This window comes from Lemur catta, chromosome 15 (assembly GCF_020740605.2).
Source record: "Lemur catta isolate mLemCat1 chromosome 15, mLemCat1.pri, whole genome shotgun sequence".
NCBI lineage: Eukaryota > Metazoa > Chordata > Mammalia > Primates > Lemuridae > Lemur > Lemur catta.
In genome coordinates, this window is record NC_059142.1 from 43,354,558 (window position 1) to 43,378,355 (window position 23,798).

At 44.3% G+C, this 23,798-nt stretch overlaps 1 protein-coding gene across 1 annotated transcript in view; it reads right to left on the reverse strand.

Moving 5' to 3' along the window:
- MARCHF10 (membrane associated ring-CH-type finger 10) overlaps positions 1-23,798 on the reverse strand; it is an 80,343-nt gene that overhangs the window by 16,165 nt on the left and 40,380 nt on the right. The window contains exons 5-7 of the mRNA XM_045527033.1: positions 19,501-20,914; positions 10,598-10,764; positions 8,193-8,302 (exon numbers count right to left, since the gene is read on the reverse strand). Of these exons, the coding sequence (XP_045382989.1) occupies positions 8,193-8,302; positions 10,598-10,764; positions 19,501-20,914 (1,691 nt within the window). The remainder of the gene's footprint in view (positions 1-8,192; positions 8,303-10,597; positions 10,765-19,500; positions 20,915-23,798) is intronic.

Below are 23,798 nucleotides of genomic sequence, written 5' to 3' on the forward strand. Positions count from 1 at the left end.
CTCCTCTAATTCTTGGCTACCTACTGGAGGATGCTCTGAGAAAGATCCATTTCCAAGCTCAATCCCATTCCACAGACATTTATTGAGCAGTTACGCGTGCAAAGCTTTGAGCTGGGTGTCATGGGGAACACAGGGTGAGAAACCTCAGAACTCCCAGCTGGGACCCCATCACCTGGCGTTGGGAGACAGCCTCGTTCACAGACAGCTCCAGTACAAGCCAGATGTGTCGAGCGCAACAACCGAGACGCAAAGGGGAAGAAAGACATCAGTCGGGTATATGATGTGTGGGCGTGTGGGAAGGCTTCTTGGAGGAGGTGGTCTTGGATGGTCCTTAAAGGATGGGAGGCTCTGAGGGGTGGAAGGGCCTTTCAGACAGAGGCACTCAAGGCCAGCAAAGAGGCAGGGGCAGAGCGAGCAGATCGTGTGGTGGGCAACACCCCTACTCACTGGCAGGGCAGGAGGGTATGGGAAGGGTGTTTGAGTTAAAAAAAAAAAAAATCTGGGCGTGGACCAGGGGGTGGTGAGGTGGGGCATATTGGGCAGAACTGAGGAGTGTGGGTGTCGTGCTGTAAGTGTGGAACTACTGGCATCTTTGAGGAGACAGTAAACAGGATGAGATCTGTCTCGAGAGTTTTCTGTGGGAGAGTCTGGGACGCAGATGCCACGAGGGTGCTGTACTTTCCTAGATCTCTCCTTTGCCCAGAGAAAGGGGCCCAGGCCTTAGTTCTGCGTGTTTCTTCCTTTACAACTGGGCTTATTGATGGTCTCAACTAAGGCCCTTCTTCTCTCCCCTGAGCTGGTCCATTGTCATTTAACACCCAGAGAGCACCTGCCCAGCAGGGTCTCAGATTGCACTGGGGACCTCAGGGCCAGCCTCTGCCAGTGCCCTTTCTTGTTTGCTCCGTTGTTTTCATGCATCTATTTTGAATGCTCCTGTCCTGCCCTTTTACCAGGCCTTGTCCACAACTTCCGCACAGCTGTCACAGATGTCACCTTGCAGACACTGATGAACCCTCATTTGTCCGGATCATTCCTTTGCTCCCTGACTCCTAAGCATTCGTCTTTTTTTTTTTTTGGGACAGAGTCTCTCTCCATTGCCCGGGCTAGAGTGCAGTGGCGTCATCACAGCTTCCTGCAACCTCAAAATCCAGGGCTCAAGCGATCCTCCTGCCTCAGCCTCCCGAGTAGCTGGGACTACAGACAGGCACCACCATGCCCGGCTAATTTTTTCTATCTTTGGTAGAGATCAAGTCTCGGGCTGGTCTCAAACTCCTGAGCTCAAGCAATCCTCCCGCCTTGGCCTCCCAAAGTGCTAGGATTACAGGAGTGAGCCACGGTGCCCAGCATTTGTCTTTATTGTGTATACCACCTCTTGTACTTGTTGATGTTTCTGCTTTTTCTTATGAGGTGGATTGTGTTTTGTTTTTCTCACCAGTGCTCAGAGCAGGTGCTACACAGGGAGAGTCTGGCTGCCTGGCTGGCCACGGCACCTGTCTCAGCTCCTGTGCCCGTGCTGCCAGGCCCCACTCTTGGGACCCTTCATAGACCTTCCATAAATCAGTGGCATTCGCAACTCCTCCTCCTCTGCAGGGGAAGGAGGGGAGGCTCCCATCTGTCCTCATGCCAGATCCCCATGGGTGGGGGCTGGGGGGCTTGGGGCTTGGCCAGGCAGTGCTCAGAAAGCCACCCAGCCCTGGGGGACTAAAATCCTAGCAGAGGGCACACACTTTATGTCACCCCTGGGAAAGGCTGGACCCGTGAGTCTGTTTGCCCAGGATAACGAGCGGTGGAGGGTAACATGACTACTGGACTTGACCCAGTGACCACTTCAGCATCTCAGCTTCCTTCTTCCTGCAGCAGCCCAGGCACCTCACTGGCCCATCTCCCTGTTCTGTTAGATCCAGGGCAGCTCAGGAAGTTGGCACAGAACACACCTCTTCCAGGACGGAACAACTGCCAGAAAAGGTGCGGAAGTTGAGCAAGGATCAATGTGCTCTTCCCTCTCAATAGTGGCCAACTCTCGATCTTGGTGACAGCTGGCCCCAGGGTCACTGCTGCAGGCTTCTCCACCGTCCTACAGACCCATCTTTGAGGGTTCAAGTCTGCTGTCCTTAGCGGTGAGTTAGGCTCCTATTTTTAGCCTTTGGTCATGTTTTCTGTGCTCTGCTGACCTTGGCCTAGAGCAAGAGAGCAAGTTGCTTGTTTTCACTTTTTCTCTTTTAACCGCCTCCGCCCACCTCCCCTGTGAGGCAGTGCCTGCCACTTCCTGTAAGGACAGTCTTGCCAGCCACCTCCTCTGGGAAACCTTCCTAACATGGCTTCTAGCTCCTCCACCACCCAAGCCTGGCCCTTGTTTGTTCCCTGGGCCGCGGCTTCCTCCTGCGAGCTGCCGACGGTCTCCTCGCCAGCAGCCTTGATGCTCAGGGACGCTCCAACGCGTGATGGCAAATCCATCAGCTAGAACATGGCTTGGAACTATCAGGTTTGTCAAAGCATTCAGGGAAATCACTTACTTTTTATGACTCAATAAGGCCCAGAGCCATGCAGATGGGAAAATATCCACTAATGTTTTCTGCAGATAATTCGAAAAGTCACTTCTAGCAGATTGTGTCTCTTCTCTGGTCTGTGGGAGGGGACCTGTCACACGGCGCCATAAATCTTGCTGGCTCTCTCCTCCCTTATGTATGCCCTGCTTGGGCCACCAATCAGAGCAGGCGTTTGACAGTCAACTCAGAGCCATCCTTTATACTCCGGAGCCACAAGTGGGGGGATTTGTTAAGTGCAAGAGTTCCGAGGTGTTTGCTCGGCAGGGCCATGTGATCCAGGTTGGGAGAGTTATTTATCGGAGCTGCTCTGACCCACTCCTCCCTCGGCCCAATTGCATGACACTCTGACTCCCACATGCAGCTGCCTTTGTGCACCAGACTGAAGGGGACAGGGGTGGTACGAGGGGTGGGGGCAGTAAAGAAGGAGAAGGCCAGCTGTTTTTCCTCCATTTTCTCCATTTTGTTAATATTCAGTTCATTTCGGCCAAAAGATTTGCTGCTGATGGAAATTCTCAATATAATCCACTTGAAGAAGCTGACAGCCTGGCCGAACGTTTTATCAAGTCTTTAAATATATTCAAGAGATGCTCCCAGGTCCGAGGGTGATTAGGTGACTGTGTGTATCCGAGGACATCTGTCCTTGGCTGAGATGGAGCAAGGCCAGGCCTGTGTTTCAGAGCAATGACAGCCAGAGGCCGCTGAGCCCCTCCTGAGTGGCAGAGCAGAGATGGCAGGAGCATGTCCTGTGCTCAGTGGGCCTGGGCCGTGGAGTGCACCTTACCCAGAAGGTGGGCGCCTGGGGCCACTGAACGCTGCGACTTTGGGCAGAGTTTTAACTGTGCAGAGTCAAAGTGACTTCCTTTTTAAACTGGGAGAAGTAACCTCTGTTCTGTTTCCCCAAAGTGTTATGGTGAAACAAGCTAATATGTGGTATTTCAGAAAACAAAAACATCCTACAAGAGGCAAGAATTAAAGACAGGGTGGATGGATTGGGCGTGAGCTCCATGAAGGCAAGGCCTCTGTCTGTCTGGCTTGTTCCCGCTCTCCTGGGGCCAAGCCCAGTGCTGGTATATGTGCTTAATAAATATTTGCAAAGATCAAACAACAAGAAAAAAAAGTTATAATTTTGAATCAGACAGTACATCCCATTCAGCCACAAGTTTTGACTCTAGTGGCTCCAACTTGAACTGCATCGGAAATCCTGAGAGGGCCTTGAAGACACAGCTGCTGGGCACTGCTGCTCCCTTCTTCCCCCAGTGTCTCATTCAGTGGGTCTGGGGTGGGGGCGACAAGTGCACACTTCTGACAAGTGCCCAGGTGATGCTAATGCTACTGGTCTGAGGACCACCCATCTTTGAGAATCAGTGCTCTAAACCAAGGGCAGCCAGCGAGCTGAATCTGGCCCGTGGATGTGCTCTGGTTGGACGGAAGGAAGAGAGGAGGAAGTCAGGAAAGAAGAACATGAACATCTTTAGTTGGGGGGAGAACTCTCCATTTTGCCTCAGTTGCCACCACTCCCAATTGCACAATACCTGGAAGATTCCAATCATTTGCTACCTGCCTGGACTTCATGGTATTCGAGTGTATAACCTGTGATCTAAACCTTGCTGAAACTCATTTTTTCCTGGCCATGTTGGAGCCCAGAGTGTTATTTGGGTCTCTGCATGTTACTATCCAGTTCTTCCTTCCACTCAAAACTGAGCACCCAACCAGAATCAAGCGTGAGTCCCACTTCCAGGTTGAGGCGAATGCTTGCAGAGGGAAACACGAACTGCTTCACACATGGCACTTCCAGAACATGGGCAGTGGGTGCTGAATCCTGTTGGGCTTAATTATGAGGTGTCCTTCAGCAAGGAGGGAAGGAGGGCCATACTGCCACAGGCTCTGACAGGCTTAAGATTATTATTATATTTTTTTGATTTTTCAAGCCTAAAATTAGGCCGCCAGACGTCAGCATCCCAGGTTCTGGGGACCCACAGCTGGTTTAGTCTAATGGGTCACTCTCCAGACAGCCTACGGGAGTTCCTCATTGAGCTGCGACCCCATGAGGCCCCTACCAGAACCACCTAACGTCAGAGGGCCTGGTAGGCCCCATGAGCAGCATGTGTCCTGCTTGCGCCAGAGGTATAGAACCAAAGCAGGAAAACCTGCTCGGATGTGAGCCCCTCACACCCCCAAGACTGCTGACCGTGTGGACTGGGCTTTTAAAGGGCATTCCCTGGCCTGTGGTCTCAGATATCTCAGACTTCGCCCTCAAGGGCACCTTCTAGATCAGCACCATCCAATAGCATACAGTGTGAGGCACCAATGCAAACCACATATGTAATTTGAAAATTTCTGGTAGCCACATTAAAGTAGCAAAAAGAAACTGGTGAAAATTAATTTTAACAATATATTTTATTAACCTAATATATACAAACTATCATTTTAACATATGATTTTTTGATATTTTACATACTTTTTTTGGTATTAAGTCTTTGTCTGAATTAAAAAGTTTTTATTTCTCCTTCACTTTTGAAGGATAATTTTGCAGGATACAGAAATCTAGGCTGGTCAGTTTTTTCTGTCAACACTTTAAATATTTTGCCCTCCTCTCCCCTTGCCTGCACACTTGCTGAGGAGAAGTCCAGTGTAATTCTTATCTTTACTACTTCAGGAGGAAGGTTTCTGGCTTCGTTCAGGATTTTTTTCTTTATCTTTGACTTTTCCCCCCCATTTTAAATATGATATGTCATGGTGTTGGGTTTTTATTTGTTTATTTTGGCATTTTTCCTGCTTGGTGTTCTTTGAGCTTCCTGGATTTGTAGTTTGGTGTCTGACATTAATTTGGAGGAAATTCTCAGTCATAATTGCTTCAAATATTTCTCTGTTCTTTTCCCTCTTTATTCTTCTTCTGGTATTCCAACTATGTGTATGTTACACCTTTTGTGTAGTTGTCCCACCGTTCTTGGATATTCTGTTCTGTTTTTCAGCTTTGGCAGTTTCTTTTTTCTTTCTTTCTTTTTGTTTTAAGACACAGGGTCTTGCTATGTTGCCTGGGATGGCCTCAAACTCCTGGGCTCAAGCCATCCTCTTGTCTGAGCCTCCCAAGAAACTGGGACTCCAGGCTCCTGCTACCATGCCCTGCTCAGTTTTGGCAGTTACTACAGAGATATCTTCAAGCTCAGAGATTCTTTCCTCAGATGTGTCCAGTCTGCTAATAAGCCCAGCAAAGGCATTCTTCATTTCTATTACAGTGTTTTTGATCCTTAGCATTTCTTTTCATTTCTTTTTTTTTCCTAGACACTATTGATTAGAAATTTTTAAGTTTTTTTCTTTTTTCTCTTTTTTTAGAGATGCGTTTTGCTGTGTTACCAAGGCTGGATTCAAACGCCTGTGCTTAAGTGATCCTCCCACCTCAGCCTCTCTAGTAGCTGGGATGATAGGCAGACATGTGCCACCATGCCTGGCTCTAGTATTCCTTTTTCTTTCTTAGAATTTCCTTCTCTCTGCTTACATTGCCCATCTGTTCTTGCATTCTTTATCCATTATAACCCTTAGCATATTAATCATAATTGTTTTAAATTCCTGTTCTGATAGTTCCAACATCCTTGCCATATCTGAGTCTGTTTCTGATGCTCACTCTGTCTCTTCAAACTGTGTTTTTTGCCTTTTAGTATGTCTTGCAATTTTTGTTTCGATAGCCAGACATCATGTACTGGGCAAAAGGAATGACTATAAACGCGTTTTAGTAATGTGGTGGAAAGGTGTGGGGAGAAGGGAGGCATTCTGTAGTCCCTGTGCCTCTGGACGTGAACTTCACAAGTGCTTCTTAGCTGGGGTTGAGTATTTCCCATCTTCTGGTCAGGTTGGGCTCTGATAAGACCCCAGAAGGTTAGGCTCTGGTTAAATAGTTTCTTCTGAGGGCAGACCTTGTTAAAAAGAACAGAATGCTCTGGCCTATACCAAAATAGTTACTTTTCCCCTCTGCTGCCAGAAGCATGAGGGATTTTTCTCTGATATTTACTGTAAGAATCTAGTTGAGCTCCTGGAGATAAAACTCACAAAAGTGTGGGGACACCCCTATGACTGGGTCTCCCTGGAGTTTTTGACTCTCAGATTTGTCTACACCGAGCCTCTGGCAATTCATTAATTACAGTTTAGGTTTCCCTACCCAGCACTGGATCCCGCAGAGGATTCTGCTTATGAGCCTCTGCTCTGGTGAGGGGCGATGCTCTGTTTTTGTTTTTTTTCTTTGAGACAGAGTCTCACTCTGTTGCCTGGGCTAGAGTGCCATGGCGTCAGCCTAGCTCACAGCAACCTCAAACTCCTGGGCTTAAGAGATCCTCCTGCCTCAGCCTCCCAAGTACCACGTGCCACCACGCCCAGCTAATTTTTTCTATATATATTTTTAGTTGTCCATATAATTTCTTTCTATTTTTAGTAGAGACGGGGTCTCTCTCTTGCTCAGGCTGATGTCGAACTCCTGAGCTCAAACAATCCACCTGCCTTGGCCTCCCAGAGTGCTAGAATTACAGGCATGAGCCACCTCGCCCGATGCTCTATTTACCTGTCTGTCTCTCCTGTTTTAGGGGCTGTGGTTTGCCCTGTGACCTCATTTCTCTTATGGATTTAAGAAGAGTTGTTGATTTTGCTATTTGTTCAGCTTTTTACTTATTGTTAGGATTGAATAATAATATCCAAGCTCTTTACATGCCAAACTGGAAAGCATAGTAAGTCTTGGAAACTCAGCGTGTACTTATTATAGAGTTACATGATATTTTACATTCTTTTTTTTTTTGGTACTGCTGCATCTTTGAAATTCATGGTGTATTTAACACTTACAGCACATGTTGATTAGAAAGAGCCTCCTGCTCATTAGCCACATGAGGCTTCTGGCCTCCCTCCTGGACAGTACAGCTCTAAACGGAAGATTGTCTGCCTGAGAATTGGGTGATTAACTGCTCACTCAGGCCTAAATCACCTTACTGCCTTGGGTTAACTTTCTCACAGTATTACAAATACAATCCAAATGCTTCAGGAGAGGTCATTCATGATGTGTTAAAAAGCACACGGTAGGCATTTAATAGGTGTTTATTAACCTTAGGTGAAGCAGTTCCTTCTTACCCCAGAGTTATTTGATGTTTAAATTGGGGACAATTACCTCCTAGACCCTGAGGTTTTTTTTTTTTTTCCCTCTTATGGTTATTAAATTAAAAATTACCCATGGAGTACAATGTACACTAGCTGGGTGATGAGTACACCAAAAGCCCAGACTCTACCACTATATAATATATACATGTAATGGAATTCAACTTGTACCCCCTAAATCTATTAAAATAAAATAAAAATAAACTTAAATTACACCAGCAAATTTGGGTGTGGAGCTTGCAAGACTTTTTTGCTATGTCTGTGTGTCCAGCTGGCCACTGCAGCTTCCTACTTTTGTCCCCGACAGCAGGAGGACCTCAACCCGGGACAACCAAGACTTTTCAGATCTCCAATGTTCCAATTCAGGGACAGACCTTCTCGAAGAAGTGAGCTGAATGGACATTCTCAGACTCACACCACACATGGCCTTCTACATTCCCTAGACCAGAGAAGGCGAGTGCCCCTAACCTACTAGCTGGTGGCGGCCGGGTGGGCGCCAGCGTTTCTTTTTCTTACCCGGGACTCCTGGTGCTTCTGGTACAATTCGGTCATGTTAAAGTCATCCAGGTCGACCAGCAGGCCTTGCTTACACATCTCACAGGTCTTCACGGCGCCAAGATCCGCTCCTTAAATTAGATAAAGAATTATATGGTACATATAACCGTGGGTCTGTTTGTGTTGGCACTTTGGACAGGTGATATTTTGAGAGTGAATTTGTGTGTGTTATGAATTCTGAGCTTCAGTGACCTTCATTTAAAGCTAGCCATCTTCTGTGGAACATGACCTTGAATCTGAGAACTAAAAAATTTCCTTTGTAATCATTTATTATGTAAGCTTCATAGAAGTGAAATTCCTATGACTTTTAAATAACAGATCTTGCTTTCTATTTAAATATAAACATGATGGCTCATAAAACTGAAATTGCTACGTGGAGACTAAGAGTTTGTAAGACAGGTGTTTGTAAAAAGAGTGACTATTCGGCCTTTTTTTTTTTTTTCTCGTAGAGCTGACACAGGTCCAAGTAAATAAATTAGTGAGGACCAAAGAGATGGCAGAAGCTATTCTCAATAAATGGCTTAAAAAACCTGTCTTTACTCCCACCCAGGTGACATTCCGACCTGGACAAGTGAGAGAGCAAGGGGCCACGTGTGGCTCTGGTTACAGTAGCATCTGAGGCCAGCACCTAAGCCGGAGCTCAGCCTCACTTGGGAAAAGAAATATGAGAAGGCTTCCTTTGTTGCTATTTTTATAAAAACATGCAGGCTAGATCAGCATTTTTCCTCCACTTATCCTATTCCCCAATACAGCAGTGAAAGATGCAGAACTGTGGCTGCTCTAAGCAAACGTTCTGCCACGCATTTCCCCCCACTTAGTTGCTGCATTTGGGCAAATAATGCACTAGTGTTTATTTCATGTATTAGAAAACAGAGGACACATTAGTTACCTGCATCTATTTGGTGAAGATAGGGCTTGTGCAGTTCCATAGCTCAGTTCTACTTCACCACTGGGGATATGAAATAGTAAATAATAGGGACTTTCAAAGGGCAGGGTAAACAGTAATCCTAGTCCCTTATCTGCATTTTGTTTGCTTGATTTGTTTTTTTTTGGCATCATTCAGTCATGCTTTAGGCTACTGAATGTTCCTTGCATCTTCCAATCTAATCCTGGTGAGCATACCTATATTAACATGGGCATTTATGAGCATTTAGCAGCATTTTCATGGCATGTTTCAGGGGTACGTTTTTCTGTGCGAGATGTTTAATTGGCTCAAATCTCTAGCAGGATGAAGCATTGTATGGCTCTCGTTTCTTTGCTGTCTGAAGGACTGAATACTTTCCTTGTTACGTGGACGTGCATTTAAGCATCTTGATCAGTGGCCTTATGTTTCCCATGCTGGGGAAGGTGCACACATGGAAAAGAGGCTCAGGGACGAGAGAGTTAATATGAATATCCCGTGTGTTCATTCTCTGATTAAGTGGTGTGCTGTCCTTGGTGAGGCGGCATGGTAACATCCCATGGGGACAGCGTAAAGCTCTAGGTGTCCCAGGTGTCCTGGAATAGTGATAACCAAGGCTTAGGACACGGCAGGGGAGAGAAATAGAATTTGGCATGGGGTGACATGTTTTCAGAGAGGTGCGTCCGAAAGGCATAGCAGCGATTTTCTGATTCAGTTGCTCTTTGCATTGCTGCTCCATATTTTTTATTAAAGTTGCTCTTATTCCTAAAGCCATGTTTTAAAGAAACCTTCCGTTCTCTGCCAAAAAAACTGCAGCCGCCCTACTGACATGGCTGTATGTAGGTTATAACCTCCCCAGGGAGTTGAGAAGGGGCTGCACACCCCGTTACAGTATCTGTTAGGGAGCTGTCAAAGTCAGCACATGGAAATCTCTTTAATACGGTTCTAGAAAATCAAATCAATGCTCTCTTTCTTACCCCTATTGCAAAAAGGGCAACCTTGCTTAGTTTCTGCGGCGACAACCATTCCACTCCCCCAAATAAAAGGGAGTGGAGTTGTGTGTCCTCCGGCGTCTGTCATGCTAGACCTCCTGAGTTATTTTTGCGAGGTGTGTACAAGCTGGGCCTGGCTCCTGTGTACTCGCCAAGCTTTCACCACCGATCCATTTCTTCTGGTTCCTTCCTCCTGGGAGGTGATCTTAGCATCTCTGCCCAGGCCTCAAGCAGGAGTAGGATTCAATGGCATATGTTGCCAGGATTCTTCTCTCAGACCCCCCAAAAATTCATTTCCCTCCCATAATTTGAAGACAGCATTTATGAGCAAGAATCCTGAGCTCGGCCACGTGTCCCTGAGCTACTGTTCTGCGGAGGAGAGTGAGCTGATGACAAGGCTCGAGGCCCACACTGTGGTGTCTCATATTAATTATATGCCGTGGCACGTTTGTCGCGCTTCCTTTCCCGCCTACCTGATGTTATTTTCACTTCCAGCCACTTTTTCAGGCACTCTTGATGAACAAACCGCAGGCTTCCCACGCAGCCGCAGGGCTCCAGGAGGGGATTGCTTGGGGAACCCCCGGCTATCTGACAGATGCGACACAAGTCTCCTTCCTCCTCGGAGTCCTCCTCCAGGAGTCTAAATGAAAAACAAGCCCTTGTGACCAGGAGTCTACACGTTCACAGTTTTCACAAATATGAGTTCCCAGGGCATTGGCGGGAAAAGGAAGCGGGAGTGATGCTGGGCCTCCCCCACTCCCCCCTCGGAGCCCACAGGGACCCCCCCCCCATACGGTTCCTGGTGACAGATGCGTGAATTTCTGTCTTACTTATATCAGGCTCCCTTGCAGCTGTGGATATATGTGAGCTGGCTTGGGGGACCGGCACTGCCACCACAAATCCAGAGGTGGAGGAAAAGGCTCCAAAGGGAGCAGCGGTCGAGGCCGAGCTCCCCTCCCTGCGCCAGCCACGTACGCTGGCCGTGTGGCGTGCTGGCCGTCTACTGGCCATGTGGTGTGTGGGTGAGTGCAGGGAATTCATGGTCAGGGGCCTGAGTTTGAGGCCTGCCTCTGAAACTTCTGAGCCATGTGACCTTGGACAAGTTCCTTAATCTTCGCTGGACTCTGTTTCCTCATCTGTAAAATGAAGGTCATGATGCTGCCACCTACTTGGCAGGGTTGTGGGCACACTAGATGTGTGACGATGGTGAACCTGCCCTGCAAACTGTAAAGTGCAACCCGTCTGGCAAAGTATTTGCACAGAGTCCCCTCGGTAGATGTTGATTTAGATGAATGATGAACCAACAAACCTGGACACAAGCTCACTAATAACGTAACACTTGCCAGCAAATGATGTCAACACTCCAGCACGTGAGCTGCTGGAATCTGATGGCGACAAGAATTAACAAAAATGTAAGCAAAGATGTGTGTGTCTGAAAAATGGTGAGCGAGGAGTAGCTGGTTAATGTTCATGCGGGGAGGTATTAAGAACCCTAAGGCTATTTTTTTTCTTTACAAGTTTTTTCCCTGGGACTGGGGCTATCTGATTAAGGAAAGGAAACTGGCTGGAGACTAAAATCGAAGGAGAGGAAAAAATGAACATTGTTCCGAATGTAGAAATATTTGCTCAGTCTCTTGAGAGACTTTTTTCCCCAAGAAAGGGAAGCTCAATGAAAAGGAGCAGAATTATAATTTTCTATTATGGATATTGTGAATAATTTAAAAATACTTTCAATATTGAGATCTCAATACATTTCAATAGATTTTCCATATTTTCATGAGTGATCTGGAAGAACAAGTATACAGGGGAGTAAATGCCACAAGCGATGAAGATATGGGGAGATCTTGCAAGTTTGAGAAGATAGGCAGAAAAGTGGCAGAAGAATTTTGATTCAGGGAAGCGCAAAGTGGTGCTTTTGGAAACAAGTGATCTAAGTCAGTGGTTTCCAAATGAAAATAAATGGTCATCAGGTTCACCTGTAGGAGCTTTTTAAACAGATGCCTGGGCTCCACCCTTAGAACTTCCGGTTCAGTCACTGGGGCCCAGCAATCCGAATGTCACGATGGCCACGCGGGTCTGAAGACCACTGATCTAAACAGTAGGATCAGAGGCTCCACGGTTAACTTTTTATAGTTAATAAATACTTGATTCCTAACATATGGTCCTCCATCTTCTCAAAGGTATTAATGGGAATCCACTGACTACTTTATTTGAAAAAAATTATTTTACAAATAAAAGTGAAGAAGAAACAGAAAAGTACAGAAAAGAAAAATCAGGTGTAAAGTCCTCACCCCAAAGTACCTGCTGGTTATTAGCTTGGTGTGCCACCTCTGTTATTACGTCAGTGCACGTACTTCTCTCGCAGAGCTGAGACTGCTTTTAGGACAGCTCAAGATGGCGGGCCAAGCACTCCATCAATCTCCTTTCCCACACAAATCTCTCAAAAAGACCAAAAAAGGATAATTATCCACAATAGTGCTGGGAGACAAGCAGGCCAGAAATAATGGGGAATTCCTGGAAAGTAGACGCAGATCCAATGGCAACGACAATAGGAGAGGGAATCAGCCCAACTCAAGACATGCTCGCAGGAGCAAGCTGTCGGGAAGGGAAGAACAGCCCCAGAGAGATCCAAGCTGGGCTTTTCATGTGACAGGGGCACTTGCAAAGGTAACTAGCTCAAGAATGGCTTCAGCACAGCGGGGTCCACACTGTCCCCCTTCAGCTACCTTGAGCAGCAGGTAGCGAGCAGTGCCTCTCCCCAGGTGAGTGCTCTGGAACTGCGTGATAGAGAAAGGGAAGTTTTCATAAAGGCCAAGGTTTTAAAAAGTTCATTGATATCATCCATTTACACAAAACTTCCCATTTAGGAAGAGGATTGCAGAGGAAGCAAGGCATGCAGCTGCTGGGGACAGCTGGAGAGGTTGGCTACCCTCTCTACTGAACCGCCCATTCCTTCCTTCAGGAACAATTGGGGACTGCCCGTCACATGTGGAAACCAACAGCATGAATGAAAGGGGACCTGAAAAAAAAAAGCCAACTAACTGTAGAGGAAATAATAGTTCAGGGAATGGAGGAGATCATTCTCAGGAAGATTCCAGAGGATGTTGCCAGCTGTCATGTAAAAAGAACCACCAGAGACAAGGATTTCTGGGTTAATTTAAAACAATGTGATTAACAAAATAAAAGGCTGGGCACGGTGGCTCACGCCTGTAATCCTAGCACTCTGGGAGGCCGAGGCGGGTGGATTGTGTGAGCTCAGGAGTTTGCGACCAGCCTGAGCAAGAGTGAGACCCCGTCTCTACTAAAAATAGAAATAAATTATCTGGCCAACTAAAAATATATATACAAAAAAAAATTAGCCGGTCATGGTGGCACATGTCTGTAGTCCCAGCTACTCGGGAGGCTGAGGCAGTAGGATCGCTTAAGCCCAGGAGTTTGAGGTTGCTGTGAGCGAGGCTGACGCCACGGCACTCACTCTAGCCCGGGCAACAGAGCGAGACTCTGTCTCAAAAAAAAACAAAAAAAAAAAATAAAAAATTCTGGGTGTAACAATATTAATATACAAAATATAATTCAGGGCTAAAAAGTATAAAGCTATATATTGATCAATCTACCAAGAAGAAATCAGTCATTAGCCTTAATGGACTAAATAAAAGCAAAGTTCTTACAAATACAAAGGAAAATGGGAGAGTCCAAATCACAGTGGAAGATTTTAATAAATCTCTTTCCAAAATAGACAAATTCATCTGGGAGGCTGAGGCAGGAGGATTGCTTGAGGTCAGGAGTTCGAGACCAGCCTGAACAAGAGCAAGACCCCATCTCTACAAAAAATAGGCAAAATTAGCCAGGCATGGTGGCGCATGCCTATAGTCCCAGCTACTTGGGAGGCTGAGGCAGGAGGATCGCTTGAGTCCAGGAGTTTGAGGTTCCAGTGAGCTATGATGACGCCACTGCACTCTACCCAGGGCAACAGAGTGAGACCCTGTCTCAAAAAAAAAAAAAAAAGAAAGAAAAGAAAAGAAAAATAAATCAACAAATTCAATAGAAAAGAATGAAATATAAAGGACTTTAATATATGTATTTTATGTATGTATACCAACAAAGAGAGAACAGAGAATATACAACCTGTTCTAATGCCACAGCATATTTATAAATATTGAATATGTATTGGGGTACAAAAAATACAAGTCACATTTTCTGAAATCACAATGCAATTAAATTTGGATGGTCCATAAAAATTTTAAAAAGCAGGGTAATAAAAGGAGACTTACCATATCAAACATTTTTAAGAGCCCATAGATCTATAATAAATAAAAATGTATAATTGATGTAGTATTTCAGGCAGATTAAAGAAACAGAAGTGAAAGTCCAGAAACAGACTGATAAGGACAGTGTATGCCAAGAAGGCATCTCAAATTAGCAAGGAAAGGGTAGAATAATTGTGGGATAACTGGCTAAATATTTGGGAAAAAGAAAAAAGATCTTAGAACCCCACTGCATACCATGTGCCAGAATATATGAGTTTAAGTATAGCTACCACATATTAACTGCTTCCTGTGTGCTAGGTACTCTACGACACATAAACATTTAAAACCTCATTTAATTTTCACTGCTCTTTGAGGAGTATATATTGTTATTTCTATATTCTGGATGGAAAAACAAATTTTTAGAAAAGAAAGAACTTGCCCAGAATCATAGAGCTAATAGTTAGTAGAATCAGGAATCAAATCTAGAAGCATAAGACAGCAAAGCCTATGCTTTAAACCTATATGATATATAAAATGAGAATATAACAATACTAGAAGAAAATAATTATGGACACTGGAGTGAGCACTGGCGTTTCTAATCATGGCACCAAATGCAAAAGCCATACAGGAAATACTGCTAGATTTGATTGCAAAGGATTTTAAAATTCCACTACGTCAAAAACATCATATACATAAAATACAAAGGGAATAAAATGGGAAAAGTGAAAAAGTATCTGTACAATATTTGACAAAGAATTATTATAGATTTTATGTAAGGCATGTTTATATATTCTAGTAGATAAAAACAATACTAACATCCCAATAGAAAAATGGGCAGGCAATTACATATGAAGAAATACAGATTAATAATAAACGGAAAAAGTTCAACATAGCTAATAAGCAAAAAATTTGCAAATTAAGGTGATAAGATAATTTGGGGCTAATTGTTTGACAAATATTAAAAAGAATGAAAATCCCTGGAATTGGCAAGTTTGCAGAAAAAGAGGACTCTCATAAAATGGTGATAAGATTGCTAATGCGTGGAACTTTTCTGAAGAGCATTTGACAATATACATTAAGAACCTCAAGAATGTGCACTCCCTTTCGTCTGCAATTACATATTTCGGAAGTTATGCTAAGTAATTAAGTCTGGATATGCTCAAAAAAGGAGACTGATCAAATTATAATAGACATATTTAATATAAAATAACACTGCAAAATAAGAAAAGTATCAAAAAGTATAGGGTTTGGAAAGAAAAAAAACAAACCATTATTCATAGCTGGAATGAATTTCTACAAAGAAAACCCTAAATAAGCTGCAGACAAAATCATGAAATTAATTATGTTTAGCAAAAATACAGAGAAAATATATAGTCAATTGGATTTCTATACATCAGCAACAAAGTGTTATTGTTTCAATAGCAAAAACAACAAATAAAAGAGCCGAGGGATAAATCAAAGGACTTTTATAAAGAAAATCACAAAACCATCCTGAAAGGCATTAAGGAAGACACAAATGAGAGATATACCATGCTTATCAAAGAAAGACTCTGTCTCAAAGATGTCAATTCTCCCAGAATAATCTACAGATTAGATGTAATACCAATAAAAATCCCAACAAGCAGATTCTTGAGTATATAGTTGAGGACTCTTTAAAGAACAAAGCAGGGAAGGAGGCTTACACTGTCACCTACCAAAACTTCTAAAAGCTGCAAGATGGGGCTGGGTGAGGTGGCTCACACCTGTAATCCTAGCACTTTGGGAGGCGAAGGCGGGAGGATCGCTTGAGGTTAGGAGGTTGAGACCAGCCTGAGCAAGAGCAAGACCCCGTCTCTACAAAAAATAGAAAAATTAGCTGGGTGTGGTACGTGCCTATAGTCCCAGCTACTCGGGAGGGTGAGGCAGGAGGATCGCTTGAGCCCAGGAGTTTGAGGTTACAGTGAGCTATGATGATGTCAATGCACTCTACGCCACAGAGTGACAGAGCAAGACTCTGTCTCCAAAAAAAAAAAAGAAAGAAAGAAAAAAGCTGCAGACATTAAGATGGTTTGGTATTAGATCAGGGGAAGAAAAAAAGAAAGACCAATGGATAGAATAGAGAGCCCTGAAACAGACTGACACCTGTGAAGGCGTGTTCTGGATGACAGAAGTGACGGTGCAGGTTAGCAGGGAAAGATCCTGGGACCAGTGGGTGTTCATAAGGGGAGAAATAAAGGTTACCTCATGCCATGTAGTAAAAATCACTTCACATTTAAGCCCCAAATCCATTTCACATTAAGTCCTAAATGTGCAAAGCAAAACTAGAGATTTTAGGAGAAAACAAGAAGACTATCACAATGATCTCAGGTTAGGGAAGGATTTCTTAATCAATACAAGATACAAATCACAATTCACAAAGAAGACAGACACATTTAACCACATTAAAATTAAGAATTTGTTTTCATTGAAAGGCAGCATAAAGGAAAAAAACTACAAATTGGGAAAAGAGGTTTCCAACACATAACCGTCAAAGGATTAGATATAAAGGACTCCTAAAATAAAACGAAAGTATTCTAAGAGAAAAATGTGCAAAAGACATAAGTATTTCACAGTCTAAGAAACACAAATGGACGTTTGACATTTAAAACAGCACATAAAATGCTTAACCTCATTAAGTCTTGAAAATGCAAACTAAAGCCATAGTATCATTTTATTCCCATCAGACGGGCAAACTTGAAAAGCCAATCAATGCAAATGTTGTCAGGGATGCACAACATTAGACATTACTGGAGGGATAATAAGCTGGCAATATTTAATACAGTGGAAGATGCAGTCCCCACCAGCCCAACAATTCTGCTCCTAGACAAATATCCCAGAGAGCTCCTCCCACGTGCACCAGGAGACATGTTCAGCAGTTGGCAGGAAACAGTGAACCACCTAAATGTCCATCGACAGGAGAATGGCTGAACTGTGGTAGATTCATACAACAGAATACCTTGTAGTGGTGAAAAGGAATAAATTAAAGCCAAATATATCAACAAGGATGCATCTCACCAATGATGTAAGAGGAAAAAGCAAGTCGTGGAAGATACTCTATTTCTACAGAATCCAAAAATAATACTAACATTACTAAAGAGTTCAAAAATATACACGATGTGTTTTTTAGAAATACATATATATGTATGGTAAAAGCCCAAAGTAAAACACCTCAAAACACAGCAAAGCAGGCTGGGCGTGGTGGCTCATGCCTGTAATGCTAGCACTCTGGGAGGCCGAGGAGCAAGGATCACTTGAGCCCAGGAGTCTGAGGTCATAGCGAGCTATGATGATGCCACCACACTCTAGCCAGGGGGACAGAGTGAGACTCTGTCTCAAAAACAAACAACAAGACAAACAAACAAAAAAACCCCAGCAAAACAAAAAGCAAAGGGATGATAAATGCAATGCAGGAATGGTGTGTATGGTGAGGAGGCGATGAGAGGACGGGGTGGGTCAGGAGGGGCTCAGAGGGCTCCAGTGTGTTGGGAATGTTCTGTCAGCTGGAGGGTGGGCCCAGGGCTGTCTGGATTTGTGTGTGTGTCTGTGTGTTTAAAATTCTCTAAAGTGTATATATGTTATATATATGTTTATAAGTATTATAGTAAGTAACTGAGGAGAAATTTCTAACAAGTACAAGTGGCATTGAGAAATGGGCTTGAAATATTAAACTAAGGCACATTATAGAACAGTATGAACCAATGCTTCCTAAAAATTGCATTTATATGCGAAGATAAAAGACTGGAAACAAAGTTTTTAACAGTGCTTATCTTAGGATAACAGGGTTACAGGTGATTTTTCTTTTAAAGCTATACTTTTAATATTTCCTAAAATGAGCAATTTTAAAATAATAAGAAAAGCATAAGGTTTATTATATACAGAAAAAAGAGTGCCTGGATAAACTAAGTATGTGAATAATAGCTAGTTAATGCAAGACTGTGCCTACAAGTGGATGCATTTTAAAAGAAATTATTTTTAGCTCAAAGACATCTCTTTGGGACAGTAGAAGTCCAGACTTCTGAGAAGTAGGTCTGAAGCTATATTTTTGGGTAGGTGGGAATTGGGGGGTGTGAGGTCTCTTGGCCCTTCATCATGGCTTGGACTTCTGGTAGCCTGTTTAACATGGAAAAGAAAAGGTACTGCTAACTAGAAAGTTACTTCGTTACTGGAGTTGGATAAAAGACATAGGAATATGTCTGCATTCTACGTCCCATTTTCCCTTCCTTTTTACATTTCTAATTCATTGCCAGGGAATTTTCTCACTTACAAATGAATATCAACAGGATAATTCATGGCCCAAATGAGCCCTGCTAACAACATACACAGAGGGCTCACATTCCAAGGATCAATTTCCAGATCAGTAAGCCAAGCTCAGGGCATGGTAAACACGGATCATAAACAAAATGGTCGAATCCTGACACGGTATTTAATGATGGCTTTAAAAAGTATCAGATTGCATGGCTCTGAAATATCCCAAAATCATCTCACAAGAAAGGAAAGATCAAAGAAAAGGGTGATTCAGAAAAGATCTTATTTCTGTCTCTCTCATGCATGAAAAAGAGCACATAAAATGGAAGCCGTGGTTACCCCAGCACAGCCCTTCAGAGAACTGAAGTAACTATGGTAACTGGGAACGGTCTTTTAGTTTGTAAGTTTCAAATTCTAGAACTGTTGGTTGGATTTGGGATAAGTCACGTGAGGGAGAGCTGTGAACTTCAGGCGCTGAATGGTTCATTCTCTGGGGCGACAGTGGCCTTTTCGTAAAAAAATCCTGGTCCCTAATTGCGAGAAAGAAGAGTAAGCCCTACATATTAATAGCAGTCAGAAACCCTTGTCCCTAGCCAGCTTGCCTTTCTTAAAGTTATGGTATTCAAGGAAAGAACACTTCGGGAATACTGAAGAAATTGACCAGAAACACCAAACTTTTCTTTATACATACATGTGTTGTAAGAACAACAAAAGAGAGACAATGTTCTCAAAATAAGCAACCATGTAAAAAGTCAAGAAACAGCCTATTTATGACTTAAAATTCCCATGACTCTGTAATGAAAGCAGTGTTTATTTCAGCACTGGGAAAATATATATTTATATACATAATTACGAAAGTCCCTTACCTTTCTTGCAATTTTTTGAGTTTCTCAGGGTCTGTCTTTATCTTGGTATCCTCTTTTCCACCTGTGAAACCAGAAGCTGCCATTCTGTTCCCATTATCATTTTGATTTGGGAAATCAGACACTGCAAAGAAAGTAATCGGTATATTTTCTTGCAGAGACCCAGGCACATGCAAATGGCCTTGGAAGCTCATTCTTGACAGATAGGAGTTGGAAGAATTTGCTAAGGACAAGCTGCTTTGTGGATTTAGTAAAAAATCTTCCGTATGTAATGGAGCCCCCTGAAGTTGGCTTCTTAAAGTAATACCTTCTGCTCCCCTGACATCAAATTCGTGTGTACCGTTCACTGGAAAATAATTGTGGTTTTCAGCACTGGCAAATGGATTCCTATTTCTAATGGGGGACAGCGGTTGGCGAACATTAAACCTTGAGTTTCCCTCTGAGTCTGAACTAAGAACTAAAGTCGATGATGTTGACAAGTCTACTGGAATATCACCTCTCGGAGCAGAATGCATTAAGGATGCAGGAGCGTTATAAGATGAATTCATTGATGATCTTGGAGCTGTTGTTCTACCAGAAAGAAAGTAGTCAAGAGAATTTCTAGAAGTGTTTAAATAGTCCTGCCAATCTCTTTCATAATCACGGGCCCCAGGCCTATCTTCCATAGAAATACAATCACTAGATATATTTTCAGCATTGAGACCATCATCTCGTCTAGGTTCGGATTTGGTGTCCCACAAACGATAGGTCTTATTTTCACTGCCACCACTGTCATTCTCTTCAGCAGACTCCCTATGAAGCAGCCCAGGGTCTTGGAACAACCTTTGCCCGACAGAAGGCTGCCTTGTCACTGGCTCCATTGCATTGCCTATTCTTAATGAACCACGATTGGGCTCACTTCTTCTTAAAGAATTGCCTCTGCGAGTTTTTTCAGTATTTTCTTCAAAAGTTTTATTTTTGGCCTGAGTGGCTGATCTCCCCCAAAATCTACTTCTTATATGATTGGAAGGAGAATGGTGTGGGTGCATGCCAACCAACAGAAGTTCTTCTTCCACATGGGTTTCATCTTCAGTGTCATCATTTTCTCTTCCAGTGTTTAATGATAAAATGGAATAAAAATCTTCATCTCTGAACCTAAATGGTGCCCTTCTTGGCCCTCGCATGCTGGTGGATGTGAGTGGTGGCCCCAGGGACTTGCTCAACACTTGAGGACCATTCGTTCTTTGGAAGGCCTGGGACAGGGCGGAAAGTGTCTCACTCTGGGAAAAGGAACTCAGGTCTCCTCTTTTGGCCCTCTCAGGTGAGTTCTCAGTCGTCATCAGCTGTGAGGATGGGACTAAGTTTCTTCTGTCTCGAGGTGGCCTCTTCAGCTTAGTGTCACCTGCCCACATGGGGCCTTCTTGTTGAGCTACTAGATCTGCATTGAGAAAAGACAGATTTATCATTTTCTTAATTGTACCCGTGGATGAGAGTCCATTAAAGGCAACAAAAAACGCTGGAGAAGGAAACGTGCATGGCCAAATGGCTGGAGGGCCCAGAGGAGCCGAGTGCAGTGGGCTTTGTTTCACTGCTTCTGAACTCTCCTTTGTACACCTGTGGCGCTCAGACTGGCCCTGGGGAAATGGGGTGACCCTGAGGATACAGATTCTTTCCAAAGCAGCTGTGGGAAGACTGGTGCAGCCCCAGCCAGTCAGGGCTGATGACGGGTAAACCTCTTACTAAATACCGGTTTTTATTCCCTATTTATTGAAAAGGAAAACCAGCAGTCTGGGAACGACTTCTACAAAAACCACCAGTCCTTTCTCGTCCAGATTCTTCCAACATACATTTATGACACCCTGCTTCCTACACAGCTTTGCAAAAGCTTAAGAGCAGTACAGTCTATCTGGGCAGATTGAGAGGAAGGCTCTAGAAGCTGGTGCCCAGGCACACTGATGATTTTGGTCGTGTTTACTGCTTAGTGCAAATAAATATGATAAATCTCTCATGCAATCATTCTCTCTCCTCATCACTAGCCCCAGGTCAATCTGCAACCTTCGCTATCACAGAATCCCTACCTTCCCAGCGCTTCTGGGTCTAAAGCATGAGGAGCTGGCCAGAGAAGACAGAGGTAAAGTGCCCAAGTGAGCAGGAATTTCTGTTGGTGAAACCACTCACAATGCCTTATATGAATAAAAATAACTAATGAGTCCTACTTATTGAAGGCTTACACTGAGTGGGTCAGAACCATGCTAACTGTATCACTCACACACACACACACACACACATTTAAGCCTCACAACCCCATGAAGGTGGCACCACAATCCTCCCACACTAGAACCGAGGGCACCAGGCTTAGAGAGGTCACATAACTAGCCCATGATCATGTTTCCAGTAAGTGATGGACGAACGTCTGAGCACAAGCCTGCCTGATACCAGGGTTTGTGTTCTTAACCACTACCTTGGGAGATCCCTTAAGAAACTGGCTGGCCTTCCAATTTCCTTGTGAAAACAAAGATCTGCTGAATTCGTCATGACATGTGTGCTGCTGAGGGATTTGTACCCTGTGGACTTGGGCAGGAATCTGAAGGTTCTTCCTGGTTCCACTTCGCTTTAGCCCCTCCTGACATCGGCCTCCCCCAACCCGCTCTGGCCCCTCTGCTCTTCTGTGGGATCTGATGAGGTGCTGCTGTCCTTATCATGTTGTTCCCATAGCCTGTCACCCTGTGGAGTGGACAGGACTCCGCAGGCCCGGGAAGGTTGTGTGATAACAGCGCGCTGGTGAAATGCAAATCCTCAGAGCCACCGGCTCAGGCTCAGCCGAGGGCCAAGTCAATACTGACTCACTTTAATTGAGGGGCCTCCCAGGGGAGAGCCAGCTTGAGTCTCTAATGTCCTAATACTCTGTAAGCTTCTTTTATTGTTAGCTGCATGGGACACTCAGCAGCACAGTGCGAATCTTTACTCATCAGCTCTTCTAGAGATCAGTTAAGCTCTCCTATCAGGCCCTTACGGGTTTCATAAACCGCAGTCAGAGATGCGTCAGCAACTCAGGACGCTCTGGGCATCTGGCTGCGGGCGTCCAGGAGCGCAGCTGACGGCCGCCCACCCCACACCGGGCTGACCCACATTTGCGGGGACAAATGCTTCTATGGAACCAACTGAATTCTCCTGACAATTTTTTTTTTCTTGGAATAAAAAGGTGATCTAGAGGAGTCACAAGCGTAGGCTCTGGTTGATTACTTTCTGTTTTGAATCTGATGAAGGCTTGTTCCCGGAAAACGCAACCCGCCCGAGGGCCAGAGGCCGGGAAGCCAATTGGGTTCAGGTAAGGGGAAAACACCTAACGGGCGAAGCATCAGCTGGGGTGACTTCTGAAAAGCAGAAACTGGAAAGGCAACAGGAACTGTCAGCTCATTTCACCCAAGCCACCGAGCTGTCACAGGGAGACCCTGGCCTCTGGGGCAGAAGTCCCAGGCTACGTGCTGTGCTGCAGCTCCCGCGGATCCCTGAAACACGCCAGGGGGTGCGCCTACACCCTCCCTGTCACCACAACCGTCTTCCTCTTTAAAAATTCAATCCGAGCTTCTCTGAGGTGTGTGCGTGCGCGCACGCGCCTGTGCTTCCCCTAGAGGTGGCAGACTGTGCCATTCTATATTTATGCCATTTTAACCCTATTTTTTGTGTCTATCAAATAGGGAGCAGATTTCAATAGCTCTAGGGCTGGGAATAAACACTCAAATTGGCATGCCAGGGACGCGCTATTCATAGACCAGGCCCTGCAGATGCTGTGAATGCTTCTCTGAGGCCCTGCCGGCTCCAGCTGTGAGCGGGGTGCCTGCCATCTCCGGGAGTTCCAGGGGCAATGACAGCAGAGCGGATCAAGCATCTGTCTGCCCTGAGACTGCGCCTCTAGTCTGGACTTCCTCGTGTGCTTGGCAACAGTTTCCTACATTCCAACAGCCATATACTCTTAATTTTTTCCCTCTGGTTATAAAAGTGGCTTATGATCATTGGAGAAAAATTGGAAACCATAGAAGAGAATGAAGAAGAAAATAAAAATAATGGTCCAAAACTCAGATGATCATTGCTACTGTTTCAGATTTCAGGGGTGGGTGGCAGACTCAGAATTATCTCATGCCATTACTTATTCTTTAAGAACATGATATTAATTATAGTATAAGGGTATATATGTATATATTCAATTCTTCCCCTATTACTGAACATATAGATTGTTTTGAGGTTTTTGCTGTCACAGATTACACTGTGATAAATATCCTTGCTCATGTATCTTTGACAACATATCTTCTTTTCTTAGAATA